This window comes from Periophthalmus magnuspinnatus, chromosome 21, assembly GCF_009829125.3.
Source record: "Periophthalmus magnuspinnatus isolate fPerMag1 chromosome 21, fPerMag1.2.pri, whole genome shotgun sequence".
NCBI classification, from domain to species: Eukaryota; Metazoa; Chordata; class Actinopteri; order Gobiiformes; family Gobiidae; genus Periophthalmus; species Periophthalmus magnuspinnatus.
Genome location: NC_047146.1, coordinates 28,526,044 through 28,540,313, shown reverse-complemented (window position 1 = coordinate 28,540,313; position 14,270 = coordinate 28,526,044). Strand labels below are relative to the sequence as shown.

General features: G+C 39.6%; 1 protein-coding gene across 2 annotated transcripts; it reads left to right on the top strand.

Annotated features, from left to right (window-relative positions):
* Positions 1-776: 776 nt before the first annotated feature.
* Positions 777-14,257, top strand: LOC117389760 (interferon alpha/beta receptor 2-like). 2 transcript variants are annotated; one of them, XM_055230745.1, is made up of 6 exons: positions 777-913; positions 4,749-4,875; positions 6,043-6,218; positions 7,098-7,246; positions 11,602-11,755; positions 13,440-14,257. In XM_055230745.1, the coding sequence occupies exons 1-6, from the start codon at positions 877-879 to the stop codon at positions 13,547-13,549; spliced, it is 753 nt and encodes a 250-aa protein (XP_055086720.1). In that variant the 5' UTR covers positions 777-876; the 3' UTR covers positions 13,550-14,257. The 2 variants fall into 2 exon arrangements, with proteins under 2 accessions (XP_055086720.1, XP_033843375.1); XM_033987484.2 differs by having other exon boundaries at positions 13,431-14,257.
* Positions 14,258-14,270: the final 13 nt, after the last annotated feature.

The window sequence follows — 14,270 nt, the reverse complement described above, 5'->3', positions numbered from 1 at the left end:
TTCATCTGAACATAAAGACCTCCTGTGTTTCATAGTGTCAGGGGGCTGTTCATTTTACACTGAATCTGACTTTAGACCAACTTGCACTAAGACACTCATCTACAGTTATGTAGCTTTATCAGATTTCATTCATGTTGGCTCTGCACAGACACATTGTGTAATTTTGACACATTTTGGACACACATTGGACATATACGTCTACAAATTGTGTGTATGTGATGACACACAGCAGAAGTGCAGTTTTACTAGAAAAAACACAAATGCTAATTGTAATGATTAAAATTACAGTTCTTTCACATGAAGAAAATAATATTCTTGCCAAAAATGTTATGCCTATATTAAAATATAACAAAATTAAATTAAATCTCAAAATGATTAATCTGTACTATTTCCACAGTGCAAGGCATTACAATTTTACATTTTGTTGAGATCACTCAGACACATAATTTGTGAAGCTTATAACTTGTAAACATATTTTGAAAATGTATAGCTCACATTGTCCAGTTATATCAAAATACAAATGAAAAGTTAATGTAACTTATTGTTCTTTAACTTTTTACAAGAGGTGATGCTATTGAAACTCCATATACATCGTTTAGTAACAAAAAAGTTGATTTAGTGTTTAGTTCCACTTTTAATATGACAAGTTTGTGCAATCTCTATCTGGTAAATCACCCATATTGAGGCCCCTGCCCTCCATCTGAAATTGTGATATCACCAAATTCTAGAACATAAACACAGCCGAGTGAAGGCTGAACTGAGGTAGACCTGCTGTGGTGGAGATGAAGGAGGAACTTCCACAGAAACAGAAACTCTCAGAGTGTGAGTCTGTTCAGATTGAGTTGGATTTTACACTGTAAACGAGGCCCTGTGACCATGTTGTGGACATTCCTCCTGCTGCTCATGGACTACGGTAAGCCACACAACTCTTTACATTGTTATTGTATAAGCTGTAGACTGATGTTTTTTTTTTTTGTTTTTTTTTTTTTTTTTTTTTTTTTTTTTTTTTATTGTCAATGACTTAATTTTAGATCACAAACTTGACTGTCTCTTTTTAACAGAAACTTGGTTGGGTGGAGATGGACCGGTTGTTCTCAATGAGGCCTCCCCCTCTGATTTTAACTATGCCTTTTCAATTAGGGGTAGTAAAAGGGGAGGTGGCACTGCTTCTATATGTTCAAGTACTCTGGCCACCAAACCTATTTTATTTAATAATTTTAAGAGTTTCGAATACCACGCAGTTGTTTTTAATAACCCACAAATTTTAGCAGTAACAATTTACAGACCACCAAAAAAGTGCAGTATTTTTATCAATGAATTTTCGGAATTTTTATCAATTCTACATAATTCTTACAATATGATTATTTTAACCGGTGATTTTAATTTACATGTAGATATTTTAGACCCTGTTGCAAGGGAATTTTTAAATGTTCTTAATTACATGGATTTTACCCAGCATGTGACACAGCCAACTCACAACAGAGGACACACTCTGGACTTGGTCATCACTCATGGCCTGTCTGCGAGTGTGTCCTCTGTTGTTGACCTGGCTGTGTCAGATCATTTCTGTGTGTTTTTTAATATCACTGGTTTTATTCAGCGGGAGACCTCTGTGAGAACTGTGAGGAAGCGTCATCTTACCCCTGAAGTGGCTGCAAATTTTATTCAAATTTTAGAGAACACTCCTCCAATTGTTTTACCTGCCTCCTGTGATTTTATTGTTGATGATTTTAACAGCAAACTTCAATCCACTTTAGATACAGTTGCTCCTCTTAAATTAAGCAAGGCCCCCCCCCAAACCTGCAGCACCATGGAAAACTGAATCAATAAAACAACTTAAACGAAACTGCAGAAGGGCAGAAAGAAAATGGAGGAAAAACAAAATCACAATTAACTTTCAAATGTACACCCAACATCTAAAAACATATAATAACGCCATCAGAAACAATAGAAACTCATATTTCTCCAAACTAATCACAAACAATAAAAACAACCCCAAAATTCTTTTCTCCACTATCGACTATCTCACTAACCCTGTTCTTAACAACTCCAAACTCCCTCCCACTGACTCCCTTTGTGAGCAGTTTGCAGACCACTTCATGGGAAAGATAAACAAAATCAGATGTGACATTTTATCTAACCAAACCACTGTTTTTAACACATCTGATTGTTTGTCTTTACCAGAGGAAACACTGGACAGCTTTGTCCTGGTTAATGCTGAGAGGCTTGATGAAGTTTTCTCCTCAGTGAGACCCACCACATGTCTTGTTGACCCCATTCCAACACTGTTCTTCAAGTCATTTTATGAATCTTTTAGAGACGAGCTTTTAAACATGATGAACTACTCTCTTCAGACAGGGGTCTTTCCCACTGCCTTTAAAGGTGCAGTGGTGAGGCCCCTGCTGAAGAAGAGCAATTTAGATTTTAATGATTTTAACAATTACAGACCAGTGTCTAACTTACCATTTTTAAGCAAAATTTTAGAAAAACTTGTTTTTACCCAGCTTAATTATTTTTTAAACACACAGAACATTCTTGAAGAATGTCAGTCTGGTTTTAGAGTAAACCACAGTACAGAGACAGCCTTGACAAAGATTTTAAATGATTTTAGACTAAATTATGATTCTAAACAGGTGACAGTGTTGGTTCTACTGGATCTAAGCGCTGCCTTTGATACAGTAGACCACACTATTCTTTTAAACAGACTCAAACACCTGGTCGGCCTCTCTGGTACTGTACACAAATGGTTTACTTCCTACCTCACAGACAGAACATTTATGGTAAGCTTAGACACCTACTCCTCTCAGGTTCATAAAATCACATGTGGTGTGCCCCAGGGTTCCATTTTAGGTCCTATACTTTTTAACCTGTACATGCTCCCTCTTGGTGATGTCATCAGGAGACATGGAATCAGCTTCCACAGCTATGCAGATGATACACAGCTTTACATCTCCATGTCTCCTGATGACACCAGCCCAGTGGATGCTCTTTTTAACTGTATTTTAGACATCAAATCCTGGATGGCAGAAAACTTCCTCCAGCTTAACCAGGACAAAACTGAGGTTTTAATCATCGGTCCTGAGGCCCAGAGAGAGAAACTTTTACCCAAATTACAGTCACAGTCTTTTAATCCATCATCACAAGTAAGAAACCTGGGCGTTATTTTTGACTCTGAGCTGACTTTTATTCCACACATTAAAAACATCACAAAAATTGGTTTTTACCATTTGAAAAACATAGCCAGAGTCCGTCCCATTCTCTCTCGGGCCAACACAGAGACGCTGATGCATGCTTTTATCACCAGTCGTATAGACTACTGTAATGCCCTGCTCTCTGGTCTTCCCAAAAAGGCGATTTCAGGTCTACAATTATTACAAAATTCAGCAGCACGTGTCCTGACTAAGACCAGGGGGCGGGACCACATTACACCGGTATTAGAATCCCTGCATTGGCTCCCTGTGTGTTTCAGGATCGATTTTAAAGTTCTTTTACTGGTTTTTAAATGTCTTAATGGTCTTGGGCCTTCTTATCTTACAGAACTGCTTTTATCCTATGAACCCTCGCGGCCCCTGCGCTCCTCCGGCAGCAGGCTCCTAGTCATTCCCAAAGTCAGGACACACACGCATGGAGAGGCCTCTTTCCAGTTTTATGGCCCCCGTCTATGGAACAGTCTGCCGGAGGACCTCAGGGCCGCAGAGAACATTCAGGTTTTTAAAAGCAGGCTCAAGACCCATCTTTTTAGCATAGCTTTTGATTAGTATTTATCATTTTAGTTTATTTCTCTATTTATTTAGTCTTATTTAGGCTGGCTAGTGTGTTTATGTTTTACTTATGTTTTATTTACTTGTTTAGTTTTGACTTATTTTATTATTTATTGATTATTTTATTATTTATTGGTTATTTATTTTATTATTTATTGACTTATTTATTAGTTTTGACTTATTTTATTATTTTTAATCATTTTAGATTTGCCAGTGTTTCCTCTGAGGAGCCCTCTGCACCGGGAGCTGTGGTTGGCTGTGGCTGCTGGGCCCTGGCTCGTGGGCCCTGGAGGTTTGGTCCTGCCTCATCTCTTCTCTGGGCCCTGGGCTGGTGTCCTGTGGCTGTGGGTGACCCTGTTCCTGGTGCAGATGGTTCCTCTGGTGGCGCTCTCTCATCTGGTTCATCTTTATCCAGCCTGTTCCACTTAAACATATTTTAAATGAAACTGAGGTATTTTAACATGTGTTGAGGTGGGGGGTGGGAGTGTGTGTTGGGGTGGGGGGTTGTTTGGTTATGATTATTGATGTGTTGGGGTTGGGTTGTTGGGCTGTCGGGTGGCTGGGTGGGTTTGGTGGGCGGGACTGATTTTAATGCTTTGTAAAGCACTTTGTGTTACTTCTTTTTGTATGAAAAGTGCTATATAAATAAAGTTTGATTTGATTTGATTTGATTTGATTACAATTAAAACTTCATAAGGTGAATTAATATGTAAAGATCAGTTCATTTAACATTTGCATTTGCATTTGGAAAACAATTTGTACAATAAACCTTGCATATTCATTGCTTCGCTGCATGTTACAGGCCAAATCTCTAATTTAATACATATATATCCTGGCCCGGACCCTCTGTCAAATTTTAGAACCCATTGTGGCCCGTGTGTCAAAAGGTTTGCCCACCCCTGGCCTATGCTCACATAGCCGCATGAATACAGATGTGGAAAACCTGTTTACTAGGGGTTGATACAGTTTTTTGGTCTTGTACTGCAGTGCTCTGTGTCCCTCATCCAGTGAACGTTTCCATCTGGTCCTTTAACTTGGAACACATCCTCCATTTCCTACCAGGCCCTGGGACCCCAGCCAACGCCCTGTTTGGCATTCAGGTGCTGAAATTAAGGTGAACCCACACACATGCCTTACAGTTCAATTTCATCATTTGGAAACAGGAATATTCCAGGTTTTATTTCAATTGACCTATTACTTATTGCAATTCTAGGCCAGAAAGTAAGAATGTGTGGCAAGGCGAGTGACGATGTTCAAGAAAAATAAATAAAATAATAACTAAAGTATAGCAAAACAATGCCACTGTGCACCTCCACAAAATGTTGCATTAATATTGTAGTGCAAGAGGTATATCATGAAAATATTATAGTGAGAGCTCTAAATCGGCTCTCCCAGTTAGAATGGTTTCTCCTCATCATCAGCTTTTCCAGACTTGTATTTTGAGCCATACAAGTTTGAATAGTCCTGTGTTGTTCAAGTTGAAGCTTGAGTGCTCAAAAAACATCCATTTGCACATGCCTGTTCCTGGCATCGGCCCTGAAATTATTTGGGATTCTTTAAAAGATTTAGTGTCGGGGTCAGATAGCAGCCTTAGATGCAACAGCAAACATTTGAATCTTAGTGTCTCAGTTATTATTAGTTATTACTCAGTTATCACTACACTGTGAGAATAAACTGAAAAATAGCTTGTGCAATTTGTGGTTGTGGCACCTGTGATTTACCAATAGGAAGTGCATCAAGTGTGTTATTTCTGACGCAAAACTGGTATGTAAATGAAAGTACTCAGCAAGTGCAAACGTTTGTGTACCTCTGTTGCTCTGCAATACGGCCAGTGTCACAGGTAAAGAGTTTATATTTTATTACTGCTGTGTTGAAAATGTGCTATTGGTGCACAAATTGCAGCAGGTCTCCTGTGCAAAAAGTTTGCACCTGCTGGCATTCCGGCATATTAAATTATCATGCAGTTTTTGCTCTCATAGTTGGAATAAACCTGACAGAAGGCGCTAAACCACTTCATTTGCTTTGCCTCGGCATGTCCGCATGTTGGCAAAAATGCTCTGTTTTGCATGTTCATTCATAGGAGCAAAACTGAACTGCACTGAGAGAAATTGCGAAATTGTGTTTTTGCTCCACCTTTAGCCTGTTTAACTGTTTAGTGCGCGCGAGCAAACACTTGATAAATGAGTCCCAGAGGGATGTCCACATACCACCAAAGCAAACTTTCAAGTCAAGAAGGGCCTTCATCAGATAGAAGAACTCTTCACTGCTCTCCTCCCAGCAGCAAGGGCAAATGGAGAGATGTGGCACGGTGTACTAGGATGAATCCTGCACAGCCATGTGATCTGACGCTGGTTTTTAAAGACCCCATGGACATATACCAAGCCAGAGTCCAGGCCTTCACCTCCGACCAGAGATCTAACTGGACTGAGAGTGCCCTCTTCCAGCCGCTGTCGGACAGTAAGCTTTCACCACACCAAGGCTGACAATCTCTGTCCTCTGCTCCTCTGACCTTCTTCTCTGCATCCTCTGCTCCTTTGACTCTCTCCACTGCTCTGTATGACACTCTCCTCTGCATCCTCTGCTCCATCTGACTTTCTACTCTGCTCCTCTGACCCCCTTCTCTGTTCTATCTGACCCTCTCCTCCGCATCCTCTGTTCCATCTGACTTACTCTTCTGCATCCTCTCATTTGTCTGCCCTTATCCTCTGCATCCTCTGCACCTCTGACCCTCTCCTCTGCCTCTACTGTTCCATCTGACCCTCTCCTCTGCTCCATCTCATTTGGTCTTCCTCTGAGCCTGCTGTCTCAACAACCTTTCTTCCCTTGTACTCACCTCCTTTGCACTGTCTCTGTCTAGCCTCTCTGACTGTGTAACATTTAACACAGACTCTCCCTATGTGCTCTATTGTAATTTGGTCCATCGCTCCCAAAGGAAAAGAAAAAACCTCCTCCTCTGGCTCTACTTCTATGGCTCTGCACCTGTCTGCTCCTCTGGCTCTGCTCCTCTGGCTCTGCTCCTCTGGCTCTGCTCCTCTGGCTCTGCTCCTCTGGCTCTGCTCCTCTGGCTCTGCTCCTCTGGCTCTGCTCCTCTGGCTCTGCTCCTCTGGCTCTGCTCCTCTGGCTCTGCTCCTCTGGCTCTGCTCATGTCTGGTCATCTGGCTCTGTTTCTCTGTCCGTGCTCCTCTGGGTCTCCTCCTCTGGCTCTGATCTGCTGCTTTTATGTTAACCTGTTTCATATTCCTTACATATAGACTCATATTTGAGGACAAAATCATGTGGGAGTCACATATAGGTACATACCCATGGGGCATTCATGCCAGGTCAATGTTGTTGTAGCCATTTTGGGCCCTCCATTGCTGATGTTGTCGGGCTGCGGTAACTGTCTGCTGCTCCGGATCTCCCCTCCACTTCTGAAAACAGACCAGCCACTGAACCTATTGGCAGAGCTCCACGTGCAGGTGCAGAGGAGCAGGGATGGAGCTCAGGTAAGGCATTTGGAATGATGTATACACGGGCTTTACTAAACAGGCTGATAGTTGAACTTTTTTATTTTATTCATTTTTTGTTAAAGGGCCCTATTTTCTGATCTATGTTATAATGTTGTTTCCTCGTCAAAAACATACCTGGAGTTTTGTTTCAGTTACGCATTTTTAACACACAAATCCTGCATATTTAGGCAGAGTTCTCAAACAGAGAACACTCTGTTCCACCATGTGATGTTATATGGTAATGAAATGATGAAATGCTCCACTGTTTTTAAACTCAATACACCTTCACTAGAATTTCAGCCTGAGAATTTCCATTCTCTACTAAACTAAAGGTAAAAAGTAAAGTAGCTGACATCATGACATCAAAAGGTCAAACAGAGCATTTTGATTTTTGGAGATGTAATAATAAAGGATTAAACAAACGTGTGAATGAAACAAAATACAATTCTAGGTATGTTCATTCTAACATGGCTTAAACAAAGTAATGTAGTCTACTCCATTCAGTGTAGTGGAGAGTGCAGTGAGTGTTACATTGGACAACCAGTCCATAAGAGAATGCACCAACGCGAGAGCTCCTCTGGATCCCAGTCTGCCATACATCTCCCTCTCAAAGCCACTAACCACTCCTTTGAAGATAATGAAGTACAGATCTAACTAGAGAAAAGAAATGGTTTGAGAGGGGTGTTAAAGAAGCAATTTTTGTTAGGAAAGACAATGCTTCCTTGAAAAGGAATGGAAGCCTTAGACATCATCTGTCCCCCATATATAACTCCATCATCAGACCCAAAACAAACAAAGGAAACTAGAAAAATAGAGCTAGCCAACAGGCCCATTAAAGCTGAATGTAGGCTCATTAAGCTGAAACTGTAAACAATAGCTGTTTACAGTTTCAGTGTAGTTGCCCCTCCTTTCAGATAGATATAAGGCATTGTCTTCCAGCAATCTGACCATAACTGAAGAAACGGCTTTGATGAGCAGCAACGTCTGCACTCCTACACGTTTTTGTCCAGTTGACAGATTTAACATTGGCTTTTACTAAACATGGCTTAAAACTCACCAGAGACAGTTTTGCATAACTTTTAAAAACTTGGAATATGGCAGGCAACTTTTGCTTTTAATCCCATATTTAAGAGAACAGAAGGGATTAAAAGGTAACTACAATAATTCTTGAGCGAGTCCACACTTTAGTGTGATTGGTTAAATCCATCTGTCACTCAGTCATAGCATGACAGTCATTGATCAATGGCATGAGCGGGTGTGTCTATATAAGCATAGGGCTGGATTAAACAGACAACCACTGATTCACGATGATGTCACCAAAATAGCATGCTGGTACATGACTGAGATCACAATTCAATTTTTGTTACCCCAGCCCTAGCACAAACACACTATGTCCATGGCCATGGATATAAGCAGGTGGCATACCATTCACCAGAAAATGTATATAATGTATCTTTAATGATGAATTTATTTCTCACATTCTCTGTCAGGGGCTTAAAGCAGTGCCTTATGTGCGCATACCTTACAGTTTTTTGAAGTTGCTTTTACACACTTGTCCATTCAAAACTGACATTTGCAAAACAGCTCATACAGAATCCTAAACAATTTAATTTTCCTAAACAACATTTGATCTCAGAAAAAATTTGTTTTACATTCAAATTGCCAGTTTAACCTTCAGAACCCTCAAACTTTGGTCATGTCTTTTGCTATACTTTTTCATTCATTTGACAGTGCATCTCAGAAGTCCTGTGTCCTTAGTCCTGTGTTCAGTGATGACAGACAGTCACCATCTTAGTGCAGTCTGACATTGAGGTTCACACTTTACACATATGAATTTTGGATTGGAAGAGCTGTGTTTTTGTTGTCTAGAAGTTGTTGACATACACTATTCAAAACCATTTGAAAAAGATAATTCACATGACCAATTTATGGACTGGATTCGAGTATTTTACAGTTTTTTTCAATTGTTTTAGCAATTTTTTGAAACTTGGTTTAGTTTGACCATTTCATTCAAACATCTAAGCAGAGGCTTTACACAGCTCTCATTCACAAACACACGATCAGTGAATTCACCTTGTTTTTTCAATACTGCAGGTCTGTTCACATGTGGTAAAGGATGTTGGCCCTTACACTGTCACTTTCAATGTAGAAACTTAAATATAACAACAAAAACTGTTAGCACATCAACTCTAACAATCCAAGATTATACACACAAATCAAACAGGGACAAGAGGCTTAGCTGAGAGCAAGACTGTATGACTAGTCCTATATAGAGACAACCTACATACAGTATACACTCACCTGAAGGATTATTAGGAACACCATACTAATACAGTGTTTGACCCCCTTTCGCCTTCAAAACTGCCTTAATTCTAAGTGGCATTGATTCAACAAGGTGCTGAAAGCATTCTTTAGAAATGTTGGCCCATATTGATAGGATAGCATCTTGCAGTTGATGGAGATTTGTGGGATGCACAAGCTCCTGTTCCACCACATCCCAAAGATGCTCTATCGAGATGAGATCTGGTGACTGTGGGGGCCATTGTAGTACAGTGAACTCATTGTCATGTTCAAGAAACCAATTTGAAATGATTAGAGCTTTATGACATGGTGCATTATCCTGCTGGAAGTAGCCATCAGAGGATGGGTACATGGTGGTCATGAAGGGATGGACACGGTCAGAAACAATGTTCAGGTAGCCCGTGGCATTTAAACGATGCCCAATTGGCACTAAGGGACCTAAAGTGTGCCAAGAAAACATCCCCCACACCATTACACCACCATCACCACCACCACCACCAGCCTGCACAGTGGCAAAAAGACATGATGGATCCATGTTCTCATTCTGTTTACGCCAAATTCTGACTCTACCATTTGAATGTCTCAACAGAAATCGAGACTCATCAGACCAGGCAACATTTTTCCAGTCTTCAACTGTCCAATTTTGGTGAGCTCGTGCAAATTGTAGCCTCTTTTTCCTATTTGTAGTGGAGATGAGTGGTACCCGGTGGGGTCTTCTGTTGTAGCTCATCTGCCTCAAGGTTGTGCGTGTTGTGGCTTCACAAATGCTTTGCTGCATTCCACGGTTGTAATGAGTGGTTATTTCAGTCAACATTTCTCTTCTATCAGCTTGAATCACTCGGCCCATTCTCCTCTGACCTCTAGCATCAACAAGGCATTTTCGCCCACAGGACTGCCGCATACTTTTCCACACCATTCTTTGTAAACCGTAGAAATGGTTGTGCGTGAAAATCCCAGTAACTGAGCAGATTGTGAAATACTCAGACCGGCCCGTCTGGCACCAACAACCATGCCACGCTCAAAATTGCTTAAATCACCTTTCTTTCCCATTCTGACATTCAGTTTGAAGTTCAGGAGATTGTCCTGACCAGGACCACACCCCTAAATGCATTGAAGCAACTGCCATGTGATTGGTTGATTAGATAATTGCATCAAGGAGAAATTGAGCAGGTGTTCCTAATAATCCTTTAGGTGAGTGTATATCCAGTGAGATAGAAATGTCTGACTTTATGTAAAGACCACGTGCACCACAATAGTTCAACTTCAGCAAATACTGCAAAATCTAGTCTGCAATTGGTATTGTGTACATTTATTAATAAAAATATTTGTTTCAAAAAATTATGTATTAATTATTTACAGAAAAACAAACAAAAAACACAGCTTTTCCAGCCCCAGATTCATGAAAAGTGTAGCACCCCAATGGTGAACTGAACTAAATCAGTGATTCATTGAGAGCAGGACTAAGACTTCTGAGCTTCACTATCAAATGAATGAAAGAGCACCTGAAAACACATGACCAAAGTTTAAGAGTTTTGCTGTAACTCGGGTAAGATTTTTTGTGCTGTTTTGATGTCAGTTTTCAATAGAGAAATGTGTCAAAGCAAATGAAAAAAAAAAAAAAACAAGACAAAAAAAATAAAATAAATTATCAACATTTATGCTGAAGAAAATTTAGATGAGCTCAGACTCCTCTCCATGTTTGATTCATGTGTGTAATCCTTTGTTATTAGATTTTCAAAACTTTTTGTTTTTCTGTTCTGGTTGAATTTCTATATTGGAAGTAACAGAGTTAGGACTAACATTCTTTACCACATGAGGAACAGTCCTGTAATATTGAAAAATCAAGGTGAATTCAATGATCATGTGTGTTTCTAAATGTCAAGTATTCTGACAAAGAACCAGAGAACTGTATGAACTGATGTGAAATGTTTCAAATGATACTTTCTAAGCCCCTATTCAGATACATGTTTGAATCAAATGACCAAACCAAGTATGACAAAATGTGCTAAAACTGTAGAAAAAAAAACCTGTAATATGCCTGTGTTTTTCAGTTTAACCTGAGCATGCCTTTGAGGGAGGAGATCCGTGTGGAGCATCTACAGCGTGGAGTGGAGTATTGTGTGATTGTAACTGTGCACACTATGTTCAACGAAAACTCCACCCCCAGCAAACGGCTGTGTGCTGAGAGTAGCCCACCCGTCACAGGTCAGACCCTCACTGCACAGGCGCTTCCAGAGTGCATGTCACTCTAATTGTTACTTCAAAACCAAGTTTTTATTTGTGCAATATATGATTCCATCCATCCTTGATCAAATCCACTCAACACTACATTTATATATCTGAGCAGAAATGGGTCTTTGTAATTACTTTGCCTATCCAGATCATATCAAACAGAGATATTAGCCATAAACCAGGTCAAAACATCTGGAGTCTGACAGTTTAAAATAGTCCACCACAGAATTCTGACCTGTCCTCTTGCTCATTATTTATTGTGATATATTATTGTGATGTGATTGTGATAAAGGCAACCTATTAGACTAGTGCTTCTGACTGAATAGCATGACGGATAGAACACACACTTCTTCAATGCTTTATGAAGATGTAGGTCTGGTCAATGGTGAATCCGCCCCGAATTCAGATGGGTGTGATTGACAGGTGGTTTAGCCAATCAGGGTTGAGGAAACAAGAAAGTAAAAAATATCACAGGGGGCTGAAAAACAAGTACAGGTACTTCTCTGAGTAGTTTGCAAACCATACATCTTCGTGAGCAGTTTAACAGTCCTCTTAATTTTGTAAGTTTTGCTTACGCTGCCAGCATCGTCTACAAGTGGCAAAATCTTGCACTAAAGATTATTTTCATTCAGATGACTTAGTTTTTTCAAATTTTTTGCTCATTGCCCTTTGAATATACCAAGCATTGTTTAATATTTTGTCCTTTCCATTAACTTCACATTATAAATGTTACATAAGATCCACTCTTGCAATTACTCTTAATTTAGAAGTAGCTTCCAAGAATACTTTTTACTCTTATTAGTACTTCTACTTTACATTAGTTAGAAGTAACATTTGACTTAAGTGCAGTTTTTGGCTACTCTATTCACTCTGTAGCTGAAAATGAACGTCTGTCTCATCTATTTTTATGTTTTACCCTTGTTTGTCTTTGTCATTATTTAGTCATTATTTTATTAGATTTTGTACAGAAGACATTTTCCAAGTATTGATATCAGAAGCACCTGTGGTATTTTGTTGCTAAACCTTATGTACATTCATTATCAGTCCACACCTATACCTTTTCGCCTGACCAAGTGCAGCTCGAACACTTTTTTGCAAAATAGGCTGTAATTTTAAAGTTGCACTATGTAACCTTACTGATGGCAGTGCCTAAAACACTTCATCTGCCTTACAGAGATATATGAATATGATGTGTATGTAATTGGTGATAGAGGGCAGATAGGCTGTTGGTGCAATTTGGTTTATGGTAATGTTGCATCCCCAGGATCTATTTTCTTATTTATGTATTTTTTATTTTGTACACATTTTAGCAAAACATTACAAGAATAACAAAACATAAAATGGCATAACATAAAAACAGCGAGAACTAAAATATGATAATCCAGGCCCTAAAATAATTAGTTTTGTTTTGTTAGATTAGATTTGTTATTGATAAAATCCACTTATTTAATGTGAAGGTCCTACTTCTGCTGTTTGTGTCTAGGGAATCCATTGTTGGACCCATGTGTAAAATATTAATTCCACAATTACAATATAAATTACAAAAATGGAAATAAAAATGGAAAGTGTGTTTTAAGTATTTAAATTGTTGGAAAAAGTGTGTGCTGTCCCTGTGCTAACAGCCCTCCTCCTCACTTTGGTTTTGCAGCTCCAGTAGGTCTAGTGAGCATTGTGGCTGTAGTGTTGTCTGCGCTGCTCGTCTCTCTGCTTGTCTCTCTGCTGGGATGGCTGCTCTTCTGTTTTTCTCCAGTCTCCAGGGAACTTTGACACCACCGCTCACCTGGACTCTGAAAGTATCTAGGCTGCATCTCTTCCGATTCTTGTGTGTAATGTGGAGAAGTGGGTATTTTACTGCTAACACATAACATATTTAGATCACTATGTTGCCTTTTATTGTTTTCAAAATGTTATATTTACTGAAAACAATTTATTAACATGTTTCACTTTTGTTTTTGTCACTCACCTGTCTGCTCCCTGCTTTAAGTTTTAACTGAAGCCTGTGGAACACAGTTTCTGTAAATATTTAAATGTACATTTTACTATGCCTTTTACTAATTGTAAATGTTGTATATTTTAACTGTGTACTCAGGACTCCCTTGAAAATGAGATGCAATCTAAATGGCACTTCCTGATAAAATAAATACAGTTAAACAGAAGTTTACATACACTAGTCTGTGTAATCCCTCAGTCATCCAGGTCTTATCCATAGTAAAAGTAAAATGTAAAATATGTCAACTGGACAAACTTCTTCACTCCTACAACTTTTTGTCCAGTTGTCTGATCATTTCTGTATCTTTTTTGACCGGTCTTCATTCCCAAACCAGCGGCTGGTCCTGCAGTTGTTCAAAGGAGACATATGAAAGTGGTGTGTGCACGAATGATAGGTGGTGGTCGGAGGGGACGATGGCGCAGTTTGGCAGCCTCGCCCCAGAGCAGCTGTGGCTACAATAGTAGCTTACCATCACCAAGTGTGGAAATGAATGAATAA

Excerpts from the sequence above, each read along its gene's own strand:
- LOC117389760 (XM_033987484.2), top strand. The coding sequence starts at position 877 with ATGTTGTGGACATTCCTCCTGCTGCTCATGGACTACG. Across the intron at positions 6,219-7,097 it reads CTTCCAGCCGCTGTCGGACA|CCATTTTGGGCCCTCCATTG; the intron begins GTAAGCTTTCAC and ends ATGTTGTTGTAG. Across the intron at positions 7,247-11,601 it reads GGAGCAGGGATGGAGCTCAG|TTTAACCTGAGCATGCCTTT; the intron begins GTAAGGCATTTG and ends TGTGTTTTTCAG.